Source organism: Lissotriton helveticus, chromosome 5_1, assembly GCF_964261635.1.
Source record: "Lissotriton helveticus chromosome 5_1, aLisHel1.1, whole genome shotgun sequence".
Taxonomy (NCBI): Eukaryota; Metazoa; Chordata; class Amphibia; order Caudata; family Salamandridae; genus Lissotriton; species Lissotriton helveticus.
Window position 1 is genome coordinate 1,368,735,664 of NC_136065.1, and position 25,955 is coordinate 1,368,761,618.

Below are 25,955 nucleotides of genomic sequence, written 5' to 3' on the forward strand. Positions count from 1 at the left end.
TGTCACAAAGTTCCTGGGATTCTATCTCCACAGTCTCACAGGCAGCGGGCTTGATTAAAGTTTGTAAGACTTGATATAAAACTTTCGCATTTTTACCGGCTGCTGATAATTGGGCTACTATATGATGTTTCCGGGCCACCCGAATGGCTTTATGATAACTTTTTAGAGAAATCCTATGGTTCTCCTTATCCTCAGCCTTGCGTGTAACCCTCCATAGTTTTTCTAACTTTCTCGCAGTTAGCTTTAGCTGTCTGAGGTCATCAGTAAACCAAACTTCTTGTTTGGGAGCAGGTCGGAGTTTAAATGTTCTGAAAGGTACAACATGGTTTATAGCCACTGTCACTGCTTCATGAAGTTTACACAGTGCAGTGGTAACATTGTCCCCACATTCATCCCAATTGGGTTCAGTGTATTTCCCCCTGAAACCCTCTGGTGTTAATTTATTCCAGGGCCTCCTGATGTCTGCCATGACCCTCTGAGTGGCCTTTGGTTTATAGTTAGTACGGGTGTAGAATTCCATGATGGAATGGTCGGTCCATTCCACTTGGGTAGGAGGCAAACATTTTATGGCAGTTGAATTGGACAATACTAAGTCCAATGTGTGACCTGCTGAGTGTGTGGGCCCCTGATTTATCTTTTTAAGCCCCAGTGTGCCCAGGTCGGTTAATAAAATCTGAGCCTCAGCACAAGTAACAATTTCACTGTGGACATTAAAATCCCCTACCAGGATGAAGTCTGAATTCTCCTGCACATGGGGTGCCAGAGCCTCAACAAGTTGAATAGAAAAATTCCCACTCAGGCCTGGAGGGCGGTAGACTAAAGCTCCCTTCCTAGTTTCCCTTGAGCTAGGGTTAATTGTAAAGATCATGAGCTCCATCTGGGGAGTACACACTGTCTCAGTAATGATAACATCCATCTCCTGTTTAAACACAATGGCTATCCCCCCCTCCTGTTTTAATTGGGCGGTCCAACCTCACCATTTTGTACCCTAACGGTACCCCCAGTGTTATGGCCGAGACAGTATGTGGCTTCAGCCATGTCTCAGTGAGAAAACAGAGATGTGGTCTCTCAGATGTTATGAGATCCCATACCTGGGTTGCATGTGTAACTAAAGAGGGGATATTGCACAGTAAGCTCCTACAGTTTAAGGTTGGGCCCTTAGGAGGGGTCAGCCCTGCATGATGTATAATAGGGGCCAACAACCGGGACCTTGACAGACTTGGTCAGGTTTCAGCGCTGATGGAAAATTGCTTGTGACATCCCCAACAAGAGAAAGGTCCCTCCAGGTTGTTTCCTACCCTGTGGGTGCACAGTATCGGAGCGTACCTACCCATGTCCAGTAGTGTTTGGCTGGTATATGTGAGTTTGCTACAGGAGGGTAGCTCCTGATGATCGATACAGTCCGCCATAGCCCCTAGCCCCTGGTCCCGTCCTGTCGCGGACGGGCGCAGACGGGCTAGTCTTCGGCTCGTCTTAGGCGCAGGAGTAGGCGCCACACTGCGCGTCAACACTGCGCGTTGTGGCCGACGAGTTGCTTTATAGCCCTCGAGTAGGGGAGAGCTAGAGCGCTAACCGCTCGCCTCCCTGAATGTTCCTGGCTCTGCCCCGCCTTCCGCACCCGTGATTGGCTGGAGGGTCGGACCGGGCGTGCAGGCACAGGTCGAGCTACCGTAGGAGCTGGTCCCTCAATGCGTGTAAGTATGCGGTATTTTTCAACAGTGTGCCACTAGCAATTCAGTTTTAAGCACTTAGTTTCTGTCCCATTTTAAAAATTACACAACTTTCAAGATAAAATTTTCCAAAGCTCACGGAGCAGATTTCAATATTAAAACAATGAAAGAGCAACTATGCTCAGAGTATGGCGCCAAGCGGCGTCGGGAAGAAGCTGCCACCGTCCCCCTTACCGCAAAATCAGGTGCCTCCTCGCTACCTTTATAGCCCTCGAGTAGGGGAGAGCTAGAGCGCTAACCGCTCGCCTCCCTGAATGTTCCTGGCTCTGCCCCGCCTTCCGCACCCGTGATTGGCTGGAGGGTCGGACCGGGCGTGCAGGCACAGGTCGAGCTACCGTAGGAGCTGGTCCCTCAATGCGTGTAAGTATGCGGTATTTTTCAACAGTGTGCCACTAGCAATTCAGTTTTAAGCACTTACAGTTTCTGTCCCATTTTAAAAATTACACAACTTTCAAGATAACATTTTCCAAAGCTCACGGAGCAGATTTCAATATTAAAACAATGAAAGAGCAACTATGCTCAGAGTATGGCGCCAAGCGGAGTCGGGAAGAAGCTGCCACCGTCCCCCTTACCGCAGTACAAGGGCTCTGGACAAACAAACAGAAAAAGCTGCATATCAACCAACTAGAGTTGCTAGCGATATTCCTAGCCCTGAAAGCATTTCAGAAATACTTGTACAGCAAGACGGTGTTGATCCGGACGGACAACATGACCGCAATGTACTATATCCAGAAACAGGGAGGAACGCACTCTCCACAGCTGTCCCATCTGGCATAGAGCATATGGAAGTGGGCGATTCCAAAAAACATTTTTCTCCTAGCAGAACACCTTCCAGGGAAGGACAATCAGATTGCCGACCTGCTCAGCAGGCACAGCCAACAAATACACGAATGGGAGATTCACCCCCAAGTTCTCCAGCCATTCTTCGAAGAATGGGGTCACCCAGAGGTAGACCTGTTTGCCACAAAAAAAAAACTCCAAATACCAGTACTTTGCCGCCAGGTTCCCACATCCGTTGTCATAGGGCAATGCGATATGGATGAACTGGTCAGGCAGATTTGCGTACGCTTTTCCCCCAGCACCGCTGATCCCGCTGGTGGCACGCAAACTGTGGCAACACTCACTCACACTAATCCTAGTTGCTCCCACATGGGCGAGACAACCATGGTACACAACGTTCCTACAACTTTCGTTCCTCATCAAAGACTGTGCCTTGCTCCCAATCTTCTAGCTCAGAACCTTGGAGAAATAAGACACCCAGATCCCAATCAGATGAACCTAGCGATCTGGCTCCTGAGGTCTTAGAGTTCGGATACCTTAACTTGCCCCCAGACTGCATGAACATCATTAGGGAGGCAAGACGACCAACCACACGAGCGTGCAATGCAGCTAAATGGAAGAGATTTGTTATTTACTGCAACAATAACCAAATCAACCCATTAGACGCTTCCATACAAAACATTATATGTTACCTGCTGCATTTACACACATGTAACTTCGCATACTCTTCTATACGACTACACCTTGCTGCTATAGCAGCATACCTTCAAAACAGGCACACCTTTCACTGTTTAGAGTACCTGCAATCAAAGCCTTCATGGAGGGTTTAAAAAGGGTGATCCCTCCGAGACACCCCCTTCCCCAGTCTGGAATCTAAATATAGTGCTTACCAGACTCATGGGACCTCCTTCGAACCTCTACACTCTTGCGAACTACAATTCTTGACGTGGAAGGTTGCATTCTTAGTTGCCATTACCTCACTCAGAAGAGTAAGCGAATTACAAGCACTAACAATTCAAGAACCTTTCATGCAGGTACATGCCAACAGGGTGGTTGTTAGAACCAACCCTAAATTCATGGCTAAAGTTGTATCCAATTTCCAAATCAATCAATTGAACTGCCAGTATTCTTTCAAAATCCACAGTCAGTAGCTGAGAGAGCCCTACACACACTAGATGTAAAAATAGCTCTACTTTATTATGTGGACAGAACTAAAACATTTAGAAAGACAAAACAACAATTTGTTGCTTTTGCACCACAACACAAAGGAAATCCTATTTCAAAGTCAAGATTAGCCAGATGGATAGTCAAATATGTTATCAAAAGGCAAAACGCACTTTAACCGTCCCCCAAAGAGCACACTCTACAAGGAAAATGGGGGCATCCATGGCTTTACTGGGAAATATTCCTCTTGAAGACATCTGTAAGGCAGCCACATGGACCACCATACACACTTTCACAAAACACTACTGTGTAGACGTGCAAGCAAAACAGCAAGCTGCTGTAGGCCAGGCTGTCCTCAAAACTCTTTTTCAAACTGCTGCAGCTGGCACAGGTAACCACCACTAGAGGAGATACTGCTATACAGTCTATGCACAGATATGAATTCAGCAGCCCACATGCCTCGAACGGAATATGCTACTTACCAGTATGCATCTGTTCTTGGCATGTAGGGCTGCTGACATTCATATCGCCCTCCCTCCTCCCCGGTGCCTGTCGCAGCTGCAGCATTATCTTTGGCATGGCCATCTCTTACTTTACTATCTCCATCTCTGCCACAATGGCGAAAAACAATCTGAGGATGGAGAAGATGCCCATGCGCACTGTAGTCCAAGGGAGGAGTCACCTATCTCGTGATACTTCGAAGACTCTTCCAAGACAACAAAGTGTAATCATCCGGACCCAACACTAGGCGGCGATCTATGCACAGATACGAATGTCAGCAGCCCTACATACCAAGAACAGATGCATACTGGTAAGTAGCATATTCCTTTCTGCCCACTCCCTTAATCGTGCTGAAGTGGGACCTGAATCTAGTTTTCACATTCCTAATTCACTGCAAAGCTGTCCTTAATGGCTTCTCACTCTCAAGACGGGTTTCCTTATCGCTGTAACATCGGTGAGACATATGAGTGACCTACAAGCCCTCTCTTTGAACCAGCTGTGGACAACATTCTTTTCAGAGAAGCTGGTGTTGAGTACCTGAGCCTCTTTTAAACCGAAAGTGGCGAGTCCTTTTCATGTCGGTCAAAACATTACCAGCATTCTTAACTCCACCTCACCCCTCAATCAAAGGAGGAGGAGAGACTGCATACATCAGCTGGATCCCGAAATTGCTCTTAGCTTCTGTATTGATCATTCCAGGGAACATCATGTGGACGATTATCTCTTTGTTAGATTCGCTGGGCAATGAAGGGCATAGCAGTGCAGAATATTTTTCTTTCACTGTATAATTCTCTGAATCAAAATCTGTCAGAAGCTGGCTAGGAAGCAGTGCCCAGGAGGCTTGCTGGCTCCTTCCACCACAGCTAAAGCTGCACCTTCTGCGTTAGCATGCAGAATGCCTGTGTTCTGGACATTTGACATGCTGCTACATTGGTGGTGCTCCACGTGTTCACAAAGTCATATTGTCTGGACAGCCATTTCTGACGAGAAGGGCACTTTGCCTGTTTGGTCCTGCAGATTTTTGTGTTTGAGCCAGTTCACACGCCCACCACCTGAGAGGTGCTGCTGGGTAACTGTTCAAAAGGTAAATAATCTGGGGTTAGAAGAATCCATCAGAAGAACAAGGTACTTGCCTTCAGCACTGCTCTTTCCAGTGGATACTCGATCCAAGCGCGGATTCTTTACCAATCAACCCACCTCCCCAGTCTGTGACCTTTTCCATCTAAAAAATTATTATTTTGGCCAAAGACTTTAATCAATATGGAAGCTGGCCCAAGCTACATGTAGTATTTATTTTCTATATGTTCAATGGTAATAATATAGAGTAGCACGTGCTGTACTTGTGCATCACTCTAATGTATAGTTAGTGCCCTGCTTAGTCACCAAAATGAAAGACAAAAATGTGTTGTATTGTTGAGTTTAACGCCTCTCTATTATTGTAATTGGTGGACTGAACATAAACTTGATGGTGAAGGAAGCAAGGTTGGAGGGGAGGAGTTAAACGGGCAAGGGTGAATTTGTCAGTGCAGAAGTAAAAGCAAAATACCCAGAAGCGAGTTGCCTGATAGCAGAGTGCAGGTGACAGACCCTCACAAAAATAATTAAATAGTTAATAAATAAAATATAAAGCAGGGGAAACTAGGAAGGTAGCAAGGAAAGTGATGCACATGGAGTGCTAAAGAGAAGCACTAGCATTAGCAATGGAAGGATACAAGTCTGCTAGTCAGAGTGATGTAATAGAAGCTTTGCAAGACAAAATAATAGTGAGAAAAGCCATGAAATAATGAGCAGATAACTGAAATCAACAAGAAAGCTATCAAATCATGAGTAACTGTAAAAGAACAAAAATAGTGTGGTCTCTGACTGGGGAGAAGGGAGTTTCACATGAGTCTATAAAAATATCAATGCTGGAGAACTATATAGGTAAATAACTTATTTGTTCTCCAACATGGGATCTCTAGAAGATGTGTATGTTTGAATCAGAATAGAAAGCATTATTAATCTCAGTGAGCGCAAACAGCTTTTTTTTATTGGAGTAAAAAGAGAAACAAATGTTCTTTTTGCAGTGGTTATACCTCCGCTCCAACCCACTGAGATGGCAAACCAACCGACCTGAATAATTCAGTGATTAAATTAACCCTAGAGTATTTTGTTTAGCAGGGGGCATGTAATAACAAAATCAGCATTATTAACAGCAGCCATAATCAAAGTACACCTCTAAACAAACATTAAGCAAATTTATTTTCTATTTGTGAAGCACAAACAAATGTATATTAATAGCTTAAAAACATTCATTTTGTGTGATGAAAGGGTTGTTAAAAATGTCATAAATCAGTCTTTTTTTAATATCAATTTTATTTCAAGTGCAACAGCCTTCGTGGCATAACAGCCAACACATTTTTGACAATGCCCTTTTGATAGGAAATTCAACGGCACATAGACAACATCTATGTTAGATGCATCACTACTGCAGTGGTATTTCGATCCTAATTAGTGACCAAAAGGCACTGAAAACTGACCTAAATTAACAAACTCTAGAGAATTGTGCTTTCTTGCCCCATAGGATTAATCCTGCTAGTTGAACTCGGAACAGATGGGGTGGATTCTGATTCACTATACAGACTCTGCACCGGCAGTAAGAGTTTCAGCAAAACGTTTCTCATTGTGTATGCTTTTTGGTAGTATTAATAATGGATGAGAAAATCAAACAAATTGTAACAATGTTACAATAATTAAATATCAAACTGCAAGTTTATTTACCATAATTTTTGGTTCCTCTAATTTGAGAATCCGGGGTTTGATCACTTTTAGAATATTTTTGGGAGGAAATTCATTGGATTCTGACTATTCAGATTAATATTATTAATTTAGTTGTGTCTTAGCCCTTATTCTTAGCCGAAAGGGATTAAAAACAGACCCAAATAATTAGAATATATAAGAATAAAAGAAAGTATAACCTGCATTTGAAATAATTTTTAGGTGGTTTGCTAGAGCAAAATTACATTCATCATATATTTGCTATGTAGAAAACTGCTATGAATATTAGGAAGGGAATACAGGGCAATATTAACTAGAAGAATCAGTTGATTGACCTTATTGTATCTCCCAGCTTCAATGGTATTGTGTTTTTGGAAAACAATATGTCCTTTAAATTAAATTATATTGTGATTTTCTTAAATGTGTAGTGACAGTTAACAGACCCTGTTAAAGAGAAACTGGTGTACTGTACCTAAAATAAGCGATTTGTTGTGAATAGGTGGTATTATTTGTTTGATAATTAAACTTCCAAAAATTTGCTAACTTAGGTATTTGAATACAGTTAGTAGTTTAAGTGGATATATGACGTCACAACGCGGTCTTTACACCGCACTACCATTACAACGTTGGTTTTACAACGCAAGTCGTTACCACGACTTGCGCTGTAGGGTGCTGGACCTAGGAATAGTAAGATTTGCTATTCCAACACCAGCTTACGTACAGTAGGGAAGGTGTTGGAATAGTAAATCTACTATTCCTTAGCCTAGAGCGCCCTCCAACGCAAGTCATGGTAACGACTTGCGTTGTAAAAGCAGCGTTGTAATGGTAGTGCGGTGTAAAGACCGCGTAGTAATGGATGTTCCCCGTTTAAGTTGCATGTAATTTTGTCTGTTTGTCTTTTGCTCTTCTAGTTGTGCTTTACTATGATGCTTTGTGTCGTGGGTAATGGATGATATAATGTTCAGGTAGCCAGGATGGTTTATCCAAGATGTAAGTTTATTGGAAGATTAATACAAGTTCCATGTAAGTCTCAGGTAATATCATGAATATAAGTAAATAGTAATTATAAAGTCCCACCAGGAGCTAGATGTTAGTTGCTCAGCCCACTCTTCTCAACTGTCATTCCACAGACATACAGGCACACACACATTCTGAACTCTCTGACATCACGCACTCTAACATTCTACATAGACTCCACATTCACTCTGGCTTGAGCAACTAGAAAGTAGTAGAAACCATGTACAACATATCCCCTTTTCTTCACAGGGAATAAACAGTAAATAAATACAATAACTTACAACTAAGCAAATATAACATAAAAGATACATTTGTAAAGAAGCTGGCAGATCAAAAGGAAAGAGAGAAAGAAATAGGTGAAAAGAATAAAGGAAACAAAGATTTAAAGTAAAAGGATAAACCATGTTTTAAACCATAAAACATGGCACATATCCCTTTCTTTTGGAGAAATCAAACGATGTGAATTTGAAAAAAATTTAAAGTGCAGTAATATATAGTAGATATCTCATTGCATTATACATATAATGGGAATGTATAACTTTTAATAAAGTAACCTCAATACCTAAACTTATTAAATAATAACGCTAAGGCGTATTCATACCTGCACTTCTTTAACAATAATGCTAATGCGTTTTGAAACCTGCGCTTCCTCAATAACGCAAACGCGTTTTAATACCTGCGCTTTCATCTATGAAGTTAACACGTCTTAAAATCTGTATTTTAATTTATGAAACTAACACGTCTTTATACCTGTAATTTAATTTACGAAGCTAACACGTCTTAATACCTGTAATTACTAAACATTGGAGCTAACGTGTTTTGATACCTATACCGTGTTTTGATACCTGTATTTGCTAAATTGAAGAATGACGTGTTTTAATACCTGTATTATCTAAATATTAAAGCTTGTGTTATAATACTTGTACCATATACTTGTGTCATATAATAATTAGAGAATTGCATTGCGTCTTACTACTTGCGCTTTAAAGTTAAATAGTACACACCTAAAGGTACATAAACTGGAGTGCACTATTAATAAATTAATTTAAAAATATGTCTGAAAGAAAAAAACTTACACTGCTGGATGTATAGTGAAAGTAAGTCAGTCATCACATAAATATGTAGGTATTGAACAGTTAAAGAGTGTGCGCACTACTCTTACTGAATAAATTAATAAGAGCAAGAAGACCAGCTTCTTCCTAATAGTATCCTACGAATAAATGTGGTATAAGTACTCAAGAATATTAAATACAGTACTTGACTACTTTATGAGAAGGTTAATAGAAGCAGTAAATAATATAGCATTCGTTTAAAATCAATGTATAATAAACAACATAGTTTAAATAATGTAAATCACCACACCGGTTAAAATTAATGTAAATTAATTAATACAGTTCAAACATTGTAAATTACGACACCGGTGAGCGAACTCTCTCACCCGAGATCTTAAAGCAATATATTAGCTTCTCCTCAGATACTTCTAGTGGCTCCCGCAATGTGTAATGTGAAGAGAACTCGAGATTTATTGGTGTGACAGTCTGTCTTTTGATAGCGCAGAATATAGTTTTTCCTTGTCTTAATATACCTTAAAAAACAAAGTTTTCACAAATACCATATATGAGAAGCAGCTCCGATTCGACATGTTGATTATTGACTGCCATGGTGTTGTCATGGTGAGGTTACTCAAGATGGCTTCCAACGTCGTATTTGCGTCCTTTCTATGGAAAGTTGGGCTTACAAGAGCAACGTGAACAACGTGATGTAAATGCTGTTATCTTCAGGCGACTGAGCACAAATTGCCAGTGACGTAGCACACAACCAGCTCGAGAACGCTCCAAAGAACAGTTCGTTTGTTCAAGCCCACGTTTGAAGGTAACGACTTTTCCATTAAAAGTTAATGTTAAGAAACACTCACGACACATTACCAAAGTCCTCAGAAATTATGATTTTGGCTTACTTCCATGAATTTAGATTTACTGACACGAAGAAAAAAATTATTCTTCTCTTTTCATACTCTTGAATTCAGGACTGGAATGCTGCTTAAATCGTTATTCAAATGTCGCAATCACGCTGTCATACACGGCAATTCAGCTTCAAAACATATATAAATCATCCCATGCTTGTAAGAAGACGGGCAATGGAGTACACGGGCAGCTCCACTAGATGGCGTTTGATCCTCACGCTGTTAGACAATTTAAAATCACAGCTCGAAACTGTATATGTGCGATCTCCTCTGATGCTGAAAAGTAGCAAGTTTGCATTCCTCACGTTGTCTATAATTTTAAATGTCTTGGTCAAATGCAGATAAATGATTCTTAGTGATGTTTGTGAAAGGCAAGAGGTTTTGGTGTGAAACATCGATAGGTAGCTTTAAACGACACAATCTCATTTCTTGCAGATGTCAACTGTTTACACATATTTCTTTTCCTTAACGCTTTCTTTTAACGATGATTAACATGAGGAGCAGGCTGTCTCGATAGTAATGGACACTGGTGGGGCTAGACGGGCGTTCTCCTCCTTGTTTTTAAGTTACTATTCTTAATTAGTTTCTAGTATATATATATAGTCTCTTAAAAGTCTCAAAATTTTACCTCAGGAAGAAAGCAAGGTGGGTTTCTTTGCCAAATCGTCGCCAAAATGTCGTGGGTAATGGATGATATAATGTTCAGGTAGCCAGGATGGTTTATCCAAGATGTAAGTTTATTGGAAGATTAATAAAAGTTCCATGTAAGTCTCAGGTAATATCATGAATATAAGTAAATAGTAATTATAAAGTCCCACCAGGAGCTAGATGTTAGTTGCTCAGCCCACTCTTCTCAACTGTCATTCCACAGACATACAGGCACACACACATTCTGAACTCTCTGACATCACGCACTCTAACATTCTACATAGACTCCACATTCACTCTGGCTTGAGCAACTAGAAAGTGGTAGAAACCATGTACAACACTTTGCTGTAAAGATTTTAAATTGTATGTATTCTTTTGATTTACAAACTTGTATAAATCAGTGATTTTAAAAATTTGATTTTGATTTCCCCTGACTTTTTTTTGTTTTTGCTATGTGTGCCTTGTTTTTTATGTGTTCTTTTCATAATGACCTTTGATGATGAAATTGATATTTTACTTCTAATTCATCAGATACTTTCCTGAGAAAGTGAGACTTGAAAAAAGGGAAACATGATTGCTGTTGTGTCATGAAGGCTATAGCTCTAAAAATAAGAGAATTGGTGTTAATATATGTTAATGAAGTGACATTTTAACTACAGTGAACTCACAAAGTAGATATGTTTAAATATAGGTGTAAATTTGGATGTGCTTCACAATTAGAACTTAAATATGCATATTTGGTTTGGTTCATTGTGATTTACTGTTTATATTAACACAGATCTTGTTGTCTGCTCCCTTTCACACAAAATAATTCATTGAAGTACCCAGGGAAATAGTGTTAACATAAGGCAAAATAACATACAGCAATATCAGACAAACACTGAGAAAAAATTCAAAGTAATTGAAATGTATTAAATCAGGAAGGTGCTCAATTTATTGAAAAAGACGCATGAGGACACCTAGCCAACTGCTGAGTCTCTTATTGCTTTTATATCCAGCTGGTAATGTTTCACACCATAAAATATAATGGGTTTCCCTGTGTCCTTCCGCACCTGGGTATGTAATTGATAACCTATAGAGAGTTCTGTCAGGTGACACAATTCTTAAACAATTAACATCAGTACAAAAGGATCCCATAAATGATCCCTTACCGGAGGGGAACCTCTTACGATTAAACACCTTGATTTTAAATCACTGGAAATCTACTGCAACGACTAGTTTGCTAATTTATTTTACAAGAATGAATCAAAACGGGAAGTCCGAAAGATCAACCAAAGTCCCCACAAGCCAACAAGATATTTCTAGTTTTGTATATTTGTCATGTATCCAATACAGCAACTTTATTTACTTTTTTGTATTTCCAATAAGCTGCCCACTAAACAATTATCACATAGAATAAATCAAATGACATATACGTGGTGAGAATGTAAACAATCTCAGTGTACATATACACAGTACATAAAACAATGAAAACATTTAATGTTTGATGTCCCAACTCCAAAGTTCACAATATCCTCTATCCTCATTTTTTAATGTTGGGATAGGTGACGCAAGACATTAACCAATGTCGTTGATGTTTTGACACTATGATTACTTGTTAATTACATAACATCATAACGGGTCTTCCTCAGGACTACAATAGTGAACATAACGAAGACCAGCCTTCAAGAGTTGCAATTCAAACAAAAGACACACAATAAGTGTCCCACCGAAGGATTATCATCAGTATATGTATAAAGGCATCCTCGACCCCATCCGGGATTCACATAAAATTATTTCACAATTCTTTACAATTTGTTTCCATGATCAACAATACCGGTTTAAATATCGAGATGCAGCTTGCCCTCAGCATTCCATTGGCAGTGTCAGAGATCCGACTGGGGTTGAGGATGTCTTTATACATATACTGATGATAATCCTGCATTTGCCCCCACCCATCCCCGTCCCCTCTCTTGGAATGCAGCCACGGTCCCCTGTTCTCACTATTTGAAGACCTCTGCTGTAGACTGACACCGGATACAGAGCCTTTTCCAATAGTCAAAAGGACTCAAGTTTGAACCATGCTATTGCTGCAGTAAGGAAGACGTACTAGCTGGGACCCCTAAGGTATTTAGGAGCTGTGCCAATAAGTTCAGGGGCGCAGGATTGTGGAAGACACTCTGGCCCTCTTCTCAGGACCGAATGTCATCCTGCATCCCCACCGGAGTGTGGAGGAACATCTGACGAATCTTTGTAAAAAAAAGTACTGAGGTTATGAAAATCAGCCTACAAGGTTTCCTCTTGATCTTACAAATCGCTCACTATCCAGGAGATTGAAAATGCTTGTGCTTTAGACCCAGTGTACCAATGCTCTTTGTGAAGAACCAGCCTTTCTTGTTCACTGGTGTTGCAAAAGGATCCATAAATTGGTGGCCCCAGTACCAAAGGCCATGTCCACCAAATTCTGGTTGAGTTCTTTTCATGACTGATACTCTGCATTCTGGTGAGGGCATCTGTTCATGTATTGGTGAGCTCCACCAAATGTTTCTTTGTTAGTGAAATGCTGTGCTTTATCACCCATTTTCAAAGATACTGTGATTCCTCCAAGAGTGCAGGAAATGTTGTGCCTTCCTCATTGTCTAGATAGAATAGGATAGTTGTGTAATCTGTCCTTGCTTACAAGTACTTAGGAGCTGACTAGTCTTTGAAGGAACAACGGCAGCCCTCTTCTCACAGCTTTGCTCCCCAAGATATTGATGTGGAGCAGACTGTCCACCTGTGATCAGTGCTGCTTTGCCTCTACATCTTGCTGATTAGCACCTCAGCCTTCCAGTGACACATTAGGTGCCATCCTATAACAAGTAATTTACAGCTGGTAATACTTGCCTACCACAGTGCTGGATTCACCTCTCCACCATAAAAATGAAATCTTGATGCTTTGTATCACTGGATCTGACCCTCAAAAGATCTGGATATTTCATGCCACTGGGTGCCTAACTCCTTTAGGGAATGTATGTTGCTATTAGGGAATTCATGAAGACATGCCTAATATCGACTTGAATGTGCAGACTCAAACAATCATTTGCTTTTGAGTGTGTTGTATGCCTTCCCTGCAGCACTGTCTAAAATAGCTACCAGGAACTGGATAGATTTGGAGGCTTTGACATGAGACTTGTTTGCATTGAGCAAAATGACTAATGACTAAGAGTTCTAAACGCACCTCTTTTGATGGCTGGGCCGTGCCAAAGGTCCTTCTCTCAATTAGCTGGTCATCCAGGGATGGAAAACTCTAGAGGTCTTGTCAGGGAAGCTGCCATAGAGGACCTACATTTCATAACATCTCTTGGTGCAGACGTGAAGCAGAAAGGCAACACCTTGAACTGTGACGGCACCCTGTTACTTCTAATCACAAGTATGGTGTAAGGGGACTTGGAAATATGCGTCCTTTAAATTCACTTTCACCATTGTCATGTACACTCCCTCCTGGAGCAGCTGCAGAACCTCCAGCAGTGTGACTATCCTGAAGAATTGCTTGTAGGTACTTGATGAGCTCCCGAGGATCCAGTACGAGACTTCACTCTTCTGATTTCTTTCATACTAGCAAGAACCTGGACTAAAAGCCTGTTTTGACTGAGTTTTTAAGTTCCAGAGCCCCCTTGCTGATCATGGTGAGGGTCTCCATAATCAGTTGCTGGGGAGTTTTTTTTCACTGTGGGACAGATGGCAGTTTAAGTAATGTTTGTTGATTGCTGGTAAAAGGGCGAAATCCTACCTCCATCTTGGCCTGGGGGGGTATTTGGAAGAGGAGGAATAGAAGAGGCCTGCAGGTTGTCAATATCTGTAATGGTTCCTGTTTGTATTAGCTGTAACCCTTTTTGCGTGGCTGTTGCCTGAAGTACAACGAAGGGATGCGCATTATTAAGGTAGAATGCTGGAATTATGCTTTTTGAAAAAGGAGTGCTGCTGCTATTAAGAAACATTGTGTTTGAAAACCGTCTCTGTAAGAAAATAATTACTCCATCTGGCATCCCTAAAGGAAATCTATCTTTTTTTATTGTCGCAGAGACCGGGAGGAATCCATGTCCGATTTAATAGACAAATGTTTCAACAACATGCCAGCCAAATAGGTTTTCCTTGTCAAGTGCAAAAGTTTTCAAAGTTTTCAAAATATGAGTGGGGCTATCAGGTGGAGATTCTCCATACAAAGGCAGAGATTCTGCAGTTATTGGTGTAGTCCCACTCATTTCAATAGCTTTGGCAGTGCCCCAGAGCTGCTGCTTTTCATCCTCATCTGCTGTATGTGTTCGTCTGTGGAGGATGTAGTAGCAATCTTACAGACACTATGGGAGGCGGCGATGGTTGCAAAGGCAGCATCTATACTAGCAGAGTTGTAGGCTTCAAAGGCTTTGTTGAGCCAGGTTAGGCTGGGTGTTGAGACAAAATGTTGAGTTGGAAATATTGTGATTCAGAAATATCAACAGCAAGAATATCGTGGTGAAGAATATCGAATTTATGGTAAGAAATATTGTTTAAAAAAATATAGCAGTCATTAATATTATTTAAAAAATATAGTTTAAAATTTCTATTTTTTTATTAGTGTCATGTATTTTAGTTTATATTTTAAATTAAAGGTGATGTATGTTTTTTTGTATAAGTATTGTTTGTTTTTTAATGTTGCATTTTTAGTAGTTATCAATTTTATTTTAATTAAATTTTGCGTTTTTTTTAGTTCCGTAGCAGGTTGTGGGTTTATGGGGGGATAGAGTGGGAAGTATTTTAATTATAATAAATGAATGATTATTTTTGTATTTATTTAATTGAGATTTTATAGTGTTAAATGTGGGAAGTAATTTATTAGTAATTCATTATTAATTGGTTGTTAATTGATTATTAATTATGGTAATTATGTAATGTTTCTTAGGTGGAAATTGTGTCAATAATGTTGGGTGCAGGTTGTGGGGTTTATACGGGTAAAGGGTGGGGAGTAATTTGTTTAATTAATAATTAGTAGTTAATTTATATTAACTAATTAATTGCTAATTATGGTAATTGTGTTCTGGTTTAGGTGCGGGTTTATGGGGTAAAGGGTGGAAAGTAATTTATTTCTAATTAGTTTCTAATTAATGATTGAAAATTAATTATGGAATTTGTGTAATTAATTTTAGGTGTGGTTTATGGGTTTATAGGGGTAAAGTGTGGGAAGTAATTTATGTTTAATAATTGGTTGATCATTGATAATTAATTTGATATTTAATTAGGGTAGTTTATATTTTTTTTGTGTGGAGGTTTTACTTTTTAGAGGTTAAGGGTGGGGAGTAAATTCATTTTACTTTAATTCGTTTTTATGTACTATTAGTTTCTTAATTGAAAATAAGTTTGAATTGTGTAATACATTTTTACAGTTTAATTTTACCAGTGGTTTGTGGGGATTATCGGGGTAAAGTGTGGGAAGTTTATTGATTTTTATGAGTTTTATTTTTTTAATGAATATTTCTTTAATTGGTAATTATGTAAATACATTATTTTATCAAATTTAGATGTGGGTTGTGAACTGTGTGATGTTATAGGGCAGGAAATAAAAAGTACATTTATGTTATAATTAATGTCGTTGATTCAAAATAATTTCTAATTAAAAATATTTATTTCTTTGATATTTTTTTAATATTTGTAGGTATTTGTCATATGCATTTAACACTGTTTTTTAAAATGTGTAATAAATATATTTGTATTACTTTTTAATATGTTTATATATGTTCTTTGTTTTTTAAATATTTTTGTTAATATTTTGTTTTTACTTTTGAACTGACTGGAGTGAGAATGTTAATTGTTACCCCTTTGCAATCCCACACTACTGTTGCACTCACTGGAGTGGGAATAGTAATTTTTACCCCTACACAATCCAACCCTTTCCCTACTGTTGCACTGACTGGTTTGGGAATAGTACGTTTTAACTCTCCACTATCCAACACTTTCCGTACTGTTGCACTCATTGGAGTGGAAATAGTAAATTTTACCCCTCTGCTAACCCAACACTTTCCCTACTGTTACACTCACTGGAGTGGAAATAGTAAGTTTTACTCCTCTGCTATCCAACACGTTCACTACTGTAGCACTCACTGGAGTGGGAATAGTCATGTTTACCTCCCCGCAATCCAACACTTTCCCTACTGTTGCTCTCCCTGGAGTGGGAATAGTAATTTTTACCCCTACGCAATCCAACAATTTCCCTACTGTTGCACTCACTGGAGTTGGAATAGTAATTTTTACCCCTCCGCTATCCAGCACTTTCCCTACTGTTGCACTCAATGGGGTGGGAATATTAATTTTTACCCCTCCACTATCCAACACTTTCCCTACTTTTGCACTCACTGGAGTGGGAATAGTAATTTTGACCCCTACTCAATCCAACAATTTCCCTACTGTTGCAGTCACTGGAGTCGGAATAGTAATTTGTACCCCTCCCCTATCCAACACTTTTCCTACTGATGTACTGACTGGAGTGGTAAATTTAAGTTTAAAGATTTTTAAATATTTTAATGTTTTAATATATAATAGAATCAGTGTTTTTAATAGATTTTGTGTTCCTGTTATATATATATATATATGTGTGTGTGTGTGTGTGTGTGTGTGTGTGTGTGTGTGTGTGTGTGTGTATATGTGTGTGTATATGTATGTATATATGTGTATATGTATATATCCAAGCTCCAAGTACCCAACGTACAAGGAGCCCTCGAGCGGCAACATGCTCCTAAAGAGCCTTTATGGTATACCGTCCACCAGTACAACGATAACCTGAAGCAGTTCAATGTGCCATTGATGCCTGGCGTGTTTCGAAGTATCCCCACTTCTCTTCAGAGGCTTTGGCAATTGAAGGCGCCTAGGACACCACCCTATTCATTTAAATGCTCCAATGCATGCCCTAATGGGACGCTCTAACACGACTAGCAGCGCATTATGGTCCTTGTAGTGTCCTTTATCTCCCAATGGAGCGTGCGATGTTGCTGCTGTAACATTGAATGCCCACAGATGGGCCTCGGTGTGCGGTGGACATGCTAAATCCTTTGCTGTCATTAGGAATGGGAAGTGGACCTATGCAGTTTTGTAGTGATTACAGAACTATTGTAATGAATATCTCATATAGGCCAACCACTTGTTCATTATGTGCAGATACAAGACGTTTACATATTTCCATCATATGTATTAATGTAGCCATTGATTTCCGCCCTAGCAGAGGATTGCTTTTGCTCCTATGTTTCTGTTAAACCATTTATTGATCCAATGTGTTCCTAATGTGGAGTTTGCTTATTAACAGCTAACCTTTAAAACATTGTTTTTGTACTTTTTTACTGTCAGAAATCTACAGAACAGATGAAAAAGATTCCAACCATTATCCTATCCATCAGCTATAAAGGGGTGAAATTTATTGATGCCTCCAACAAGGTAGGGAGGAGACAATTTTGTGTTTGTATCAGCCTACCAGCATGCATGTGGGGACATGTTAGCTTATAGCTGCAGGAACAGCCTACTAACGGCAAATGGGGGATTTTCACCTCCTGGTCTGGGTTTGAGACATAAAGCTACAAAGTCCTAGTTTGTTATTCTAATCTTGAAGTCATCCCTCATTCTTTTTTATGTTGACAGAATATCATTGCTGAGCATGAAATCAGAAACATTTCTTGTGCAGCCCAGGACCCAGAGGATTTGTGCACCTTTGCATATATCACAAAGGACCTGCAGACAAGCCATCACTACTGCCATGTTTTCAGCACTGTGGACGTGGTAGGTATCTTCCAGGGAATGAAGGATAGATCACCTCCTTGGGTTAGAACTTTTATCAGAACCTGATTGTGTTAGGAAACTGTTTCTCATTGGGTCGTCTCCAGTCAGTCTAGGGATGGTCCATAGAGAATTGTGACCCAAGAAAAAAAAGCCTTCATGATCTGAACGACTTTAAATACCATGCAGGAAAAATATCAGCATCCCTCATGAACTGGTCTCCTTTGCCCAAATACTTAACTGTTTGGATAGATGTTTGCCAATCTAAATATCTTTGCTGGTGCACTTGTTTATTTATCACTGGATGAATCACTAATTTAGACAATGAATTGACATATTTTATTTCTTCTTTCTTACCATTCATCTAACTTTTCAGTCCAGTTATCTGGATTGGTAGACCTTCCAAGCCTTCGTGTTGCCAGCTGTTGGATTCCTCCTTGACATCAGACTTTTAGCAATTTCACTCACTTTTATTGCTGGCCATATTTTAGTCCCTGTCCTCTCATCCTATCAAAGCCTCCTTATGCTATATAAGCTTCTAACAAGATGGTACTTTCCCCCGCCAACAGCCCCCCCAGTCCCCATCAACACGTGGTGGGCAGGTTGTGAGTAGTCTTCTCAATAGAAAAACTGCCAGTCACGACCCACTGCCGACTGTCCAAATATGATGGAATTTGGCTTTCCTTTGTCACTTATGAAAAGAACTCGGGTCCTAGCAGGAGACCCTGCAGTAGTTCAGACACTCTACGGCGTTCTTGCTTTGTAACCTCAGTTTGCCATTACGATTCAATGGCAACTTGACGTGAACATTTGACCAATGGAAGTGATGCTGGATGTGATATCCCAACCGCAGGGACATTTTCACATTGCACTGCTAACTGTGATCACACACATTTACAGTCCCTATCCCTGCACTTCTCCACGCAATGTGCATTATGACTTTTTCTGGCTATACAATTGAAAACAAATATTGTGTATGTGTCCACCTCCGTACCTTAAAATATAAATGAAGTTTAAAAACAAAACATGGTATGTTGCCATCGTTGCTCTATAAATTAAACCCACGACAGGGACACTAGTTCCCTGGTACAAATGAGGGCACACTTAGTGCACCCCTCGAGGTCAGAGGACAAGTCCAGGCCTATTTCCCAGCACACGTACTTAGATTAGCATGAAATCGGGGCCAAAAATAATCAGGATCCCAGAAACTCGCACTCCAGGCAGAGGAGCCACACCTGTTTACCATGCATGGGATGTTTTCGTCCCAGCACATGTATAGCAATTTTAGGACTTCTGGCTGAATGGAATAGCCGCAAACATTTCATGGCTAGTCTTATAATAGGCAAATATATCAAGTGTGTTCACTTCAAATAATCCCTGCACTTGTTCGAGACTTAGACATTTGTCCTCCCAAGAGAAATCCCAAGCCAGCCATATACATCCTTTTACATGCTTTATGTGATGTGACCATAATCCTCAGGGATATCAACACACCCCAAAGAAGATGAGTATTATAATTTAAACCTGTCTCATTGTAAGTATACATCAAGCCCATCCTACTTTCTCCCACATATTCAGTTAAATTCAGTTAATTGCGGTTCCTAGAAAGTTGCCCTATGGATGCTGGTCATTTCCAAACCCTATCGGCCTGCACATGCAGGAGGGTAAGTCATTCCAAATGCCAGGCAGCTGTAGCACTGGCCTGTGCAATCAGAAAATATTTCTTGAAGTCCGAGTCCACCAGTACCCTGCTCCATGTTGTATGGGAGAGTCAATGTCTTCCTCTTAGCTCTAGCTTGCCTACCTGCAAATACTTTGGGAAAAGATTGTTTTTAAATGTGTGCCGCGCCTCATACTTAGCTAGTGCATAGGCGAGCTCTCTGATAAGCGGAAGCGCTATTTTAAAACGCGCTTTTTATTTTTAATCGTTTTTTACCAAAATTGATTTAATTTACCTTAGTCGACTTCACATCCTATTCGGACCATTGCCCACACACTAGCACTGTAATTGTGCCTTCAACGCTCTTTTAGCGGGCCAAGTGGACAGGGGAATACTTGTGGAGCCGCCATATTGGGTGTAGCTGGGGAGGTCTGGCTGTGCATTCACGCTGAGCGCTTTAGTGCTCAGACGCCCAGGTCAGGTGAGCCCTACTTAAGGCGAGCATTTGTGTGAGCTCAGCCTTGGGAAAAGATTGTTTTTAAATGTGTGCCGCACCTCATACTTATCTAGTGCATAGGCGAGCTCTCTGATAAGCGGAAGCGCTATTTTAAAACGCGCTTTTTATTTTTAATCGTTTTTTACCAAAATTGATTTAATTTACCTTAGTCGACTTCACATCCTATTCGGACCATTGCCCACACACTAGCACTGTAATTGTGCCTTCACCTCTCTTTTAGCGGGCCGAGTGGACAGGGGAATACTTGTGGAGCCGCCATATTGGGTGTAGCTGGGGAGGTCTGGCTGTGCATTCACGCTGAGCGCTTTAGTGCTCAGACGCCCAGGTCAGGTGAGCCCTACTTAAACCTACCATGCATACGCGCAGCGGGCGCGCCTGACTCGCGCCGGAGTCGAGCCAGAGTCCAGCCCGTCTGCGCCCGTCCGCGCCAAGACGGCGCCGGAGGCAGAGGACATCGTGTCACACCAGGTTCCTTGTAAAGCCCTCACAGGTATGTCCAGGGAGTTGTTATATTCCTATAACACCACTAACACACACTGCCATGGGACTGTAGCCCCCGACAAATGGTATGGACCCATTTGCTGCGGTCAGTGTAAGCTTACGCTGACCCCAGTGCCTGCCTTGGAAGTTCCCTCTCACGATATCGTGCTGCGAGGAGAACTTATTAATTCTCGTTCACTTTGCAAAAACGCCCAGAACATAAATGATCTGATTGTCAAGTCTGACTTGGACTGGCTCTTGGTCACTGAGACCTGGCTAAGACCGTGGTCCAATCCAGATGTAGCCATAGCTCTCCCTCACAATTATCGGATACAACGCCTGGATAGGAGTGAACAACGAGGAGGGTTGGCCATAATTTACCATAACTCACTCAAATGCTCCATCCACGCATTGGCAACCATCAAAGGTGCTGAAGCATTGGCTTTTTGTCTAGGCATCCATGATTCCCTTACTTTTTCTGGCGCCCTTATTTACCGCCCCCCCTGGCTCTCCCACTGAGTTTCTTGAAACCGTGGGGGATGCATTGAGTGATCTAGTGCTTAGATATTCACATTTTATGGTGCTAGGTGATCTAAACCTGCACTTAGACTCCCTCAAAGAACCAGGAGTGGATAGTTTCATGGATACATTGACATTCTTGGTCTTACTCTCCGAAATCGAGAGCCGACCCATGTAGCCGGTCACCTGCTGGACTGTATTTGCTCCAACTCAGCTAGGTTAATGGTTAGGCAGCCGCGCCCTCAAATCTGGTCCGACCACTTTTTCATTCCTTTTGATATTGTGTCAAAAAATAAGGCTCCTGCTGTTATCATGATGAATAATGAAATACGTAATAACACACATAAACCGAATTGGAAGAAATTTCCCAGCAGACCAGACCTGATAGGAATGCTAAAAGAAAGTACGCCCGCACTAAAAGGCAATACTATAATAGATAATCAGAAATTCTGTGACTGGATAGGCTCGGCTGGTGATCTATTAGGACCTGCCGGTATAAAAAATCCATCTGCCACCAAGGGCAAAAGGAATGCCCCGTGGTTCTCACCGGCCTTGAAGTTAGAGCTGGGAGAAGTGAGAGCACTCGAACGGAGATGGCGTAGGAAACACGAGGGGCCTGCTCGTAATGTCTATAAATCAGCAAGAAGGCACTATCATGCTGGGATTAAACTAGCTAAGAAAGCCCATTACTTACAGGCCATATCCATAGTGGGCTCTGGACAAAAGGAAATCTTTAAAATAGTAAAGTATTTCACCAACCCATCAGCCCTGTCACAAGAGATTCCTCCCTCACAGGACCTCTGTAACTTAATTGCCGATTACTTCGACAATAAGATTACCGACATTGTGAAGACTTTTCCTCTGCCGTCCTCTTCTCCATGCAGCTTAGAGCGGGCTGAGGGAGTTGAGACAGTTAGGAGGACTCCATGTTTTGAGTCTTTTACACCTGTCCCCCTTGAGGAGACCTCTCAAGCCATTTTGGCCAGTAAATCTGGATCTCCTTTTGATCCATGCCCACCTTTGGTTCTGCAGGCGTCAGTGGAGGTTGTTAATCCTATTATTAATGACCTCATAAACTCATCGCTAGCCACAGCAGTAATCCCCACTGATTGGAAGCTCGCAGCAGTTAAGCCCCTCCATAAAAAGACCCTCGCTGACCCAACGATCCTCTCCAATATGCGACCTATATCCCTGCTCCCCTTGGTATTCAAACTGGTGGAAAAGTTTGTCAACAACCAACTTACGAACTATCTGGAGGAGAATAACATCCTACATCCCAACCAGTCTGGGTTCCGGTCGAAACACTCTACCGAGTCTGCCCTGCTGTTTACGGCAGAGACCCTACGAATGGCTGTAGACCAAGGTAAGAAGGCTGTCTTGATATTATTAGATCTGTCGGCAGCCTTCGACACGGTCTCACATAACATCTTAGTGGACCGGTTGGTGGCCGCAGGTATAGGAGGGACGGTCTTGGGTTGGCTTAGGAACTTTTTGAACAACAGACGCCAAATTACAGTCCTGGGCAAATTCCAGTCAGAAGCTAAGGTCATCAGCTCCGGGGTTCCTCAGGGCTCGAGGTTAAGCCCGGTTCTGTTTAATCTATATATGGTACCCCTGCTTGAGCTAATTGCATCATTTAACATCAGTACAATATCATATGCAGATGACACTCAGCTAATTCTGGTACTGGATGGAGAACTGCTGGGGGCGGAGGAAAACCTGAAGAGTTGCCTAACAGCTACATTTAAATGGATGACTGATAATCATCTTAAATGCAATTCTGGCAAGACGGAGATCTTGCCTTTTGGGAATCAAAATCTGTTTTCCCCAAAAAATTGGTGGCCGGACGACGCTGAATCTCCCCCTGATACCATCTCATCTGCTCGAAATCTGGGCATTAAATTTGACGACCAATTGTGCTTTAAACAGCAAGCGGTGGCCGTAGCCGGTATGTGTTTTCACACAATTAAATCTTTGAGGAAGTTCTTTGATCTTCTTCCTCTGTCAGCCAGGAAATCAGTCGCAGTTGCCTTAATAAGTTCAAGGCTGGATTACTGTAACAGCCTATATGCTGGAGTCAATAAGTCCGTACTCCATAGGCTACAGATGGTCCAACATGCTGCTGCCTGGCTGGTGCTACGTTGGCCTCGTAAGTCATCTGCGTCAGCTGCGCTAAAAGCGCTGCATTGGTTGTCAGTTGGCAAAAGGATCCTATTCAAAATCTTGCTGATTACATTTAGAGCCTTTCAACAGCAAGGGCCTAAATATTTGTGTAACGGCTTTAAACGATACCATCCTACTCGCTACCTGAGGTCTGCTAATCAGAATCTGTTAACCATCCCCAGATTTAGATTGGCCACTAAAGGAGGAAAATCTCTTTTTGTACTGGGAGCTAGAGCCTGGAATAAGCTCCCACCTCACCTTAGGTCACTGTCCCATGAGACTCAGTTTAGGAAAGCGCTAAAGACCTGGGTGTTCTCTCTTACAGATGCAGCCTGCATAGCACTGGTGTAAAGTGTAAGCGCCTCCATTGGTTAATCCTTTCCTTAAACCGTTTCCATCTGGTTTGAGCGCCAAGATACTCCATGGAGTGATAGACGCGCTATAAAAGTGTCCCCTACGTTACATTACTTTACATACCAGCCATACTCATTCAAACTTAAGTGAGTGTGAAGAACTGCAGTATCAACTACACTGTTATATTCAAATATAAATCGAGGAATTTAGGCAGTGCCACCATCTTCAGAGCAGAGCTGCAACCTATCAAAGAAAGTGTTCGCTGGGTTCATCGCATTAACATTTCTGAGTACCTTTCCAGGGCTGCTGCTCACCCACAGTATACTCATGTCTTTACTTAACATCAGTGAAAAGGTCAATTAAGAATTCCGTTTGAGCAATATAGAGCCAGGATATATAAATCGTTGTAAGATACCCAAGCATATAGGTAATTTATTTACTGTAAAAGAAAAAAGACAAACAAAAACTCAATGCAAAAAACGGCTACGAAGTGTTTAAAACAATTAATGAAGACTATTTAGTTAGAATGTTTACCTATTTAAATTGGTAAGGGAAACATATGTTGATAGACCATGTTTAAATTATTTTTAGAATATAACACGGAGTATCACAACAAAATTCGAGTAGGAAGGAAAACACTCCTCTCGATATTTCCACTTAGTCATAAAAAGGATTAGTGTATCTGAATAAATACCAGAAAGAACGCTGCAGAGTAGTGATGTAGTGATAACAAAGTTCCCCCAGCGGAATCACAAATCCGCGAGAAAAATGGACAGACACATGGCAACATCAAGGCCCCGAGTGAGAACAAAAATAGAGAAGCTAACTCTGACCAACAACTTACTTGGAAACCCTCGTGTGTAGTATCCCGTTCTCCATCAACACGGCAGGAAAATTTAGCAGAATCATGGGAATCCTACGGACTGCTTTTGACGTGCAATCAAAAAACATAGAAAGCATACTTTACTGTAATGCAGGTCGCTAATCTATAGTCTCATGTTTAAATTGGCCAGGGACGTTATACGAGCTTACAACAAAAAAAAGAAGTAAATCAATGTGATCTAAACAAAGTGATATCGGCAGGATAATGGTGGCCATAATAGAACAGTTCCAGAGACCGAAACAGAGAACTAGCCCCATCACTAAGATTTGTTATCTACAGGAGGAGACAAGAAACGGAGGAGACTGACTGACAGAGGACCACTTCTCCTTTCTCCATCAGGAAGTGCTGGTTTTCTGGCCAAGGGTTCCATCGAGAGGGTGCCACCATAGTGCTATTCTCGCTACATTCTGGGGCCAAAAAAGAAGAGAGGCCTTCATCCTAACCTAGACCTGCCCCTTCTCAATCTCTTTCTGAAAAAGGAGAAATTCAATATACTCAGGCTTGCCCAAGTTCTGTCTGGCCTCGACCCGGGAGACTGGATGGTAGCATTGGACTTTTGAGAAACATATTTCCACATTCCTGCCCACCCACAGACATTACCTGCAATTTATGGTGGGCCAAGAGCACTTTCAGTTTGCCGTGCTCACCTTCGATCTTACCAGCGCTCCTTGGGTGTTCACCAAGATGATGGCAGTGGTTGCAGCTCATCTGCAGAGGTCAGGGGTTCTAGTCTTTCCCTACCTTGACGATTGGCTGTTGAAGGTGGGTTCTTACCAGGCAGTCGTCTCACACCTCCAGACTGTGCTGAACCTTTTGCACTTGCTGGTGTTCACTATCAACGTGTCAGTCACACTGTGACTCCCTCCCAGACACTCCCGTTAATCTGAACAGTTCTGGATACAGTGCAATTTCGGGCCTGTCCTCCCGAGTGACGAGTCCAGGATATTAAGGCTGTGATACTGATCTTTCAGCCTCTATCTTGGATTTTGGTGAGAATGGCCTTGAGGTTGTTGGACTCATGGCCCCCTGCATCCTGCTTGTGACACATGCCCGCTGCTTGTGAC

The 25,955-nt window shown here is 41.3% G+C and overlaps 1 protein-coding gene across 22 annotated transcripts in view; it reads left to right on the forward strand.

The window, feature by feature from the left end:
* The window catches only part of ANKS1A (ankyrin repeat and sterile alpha motif domain containing 1A), a 1,080,152-nt gene that overhangs the window by 1,001,998 nt on the left and 52,199 nt on the right, over positions 1 to 25,955 (forward strand). For all 22 annotated transcript variants that reach the window (XM_078644289.1, XM_078644292.1, XM_078644288.1 and 19 more), the window contains 2 exons: positions 17,893 to 17,979; positions 18,181 to 18,318. In XM_078644289.1, coding sequence (XP_078500415.1) covers positions 17,893 to 17,979; positions 18,181 to 18,318 — 225 coding nt within the window. The remainder of the gene's footprint in view (positions 1 to 17,892; positions 17,980 to 18,180; positions 18,319 to 25,955) is intronic.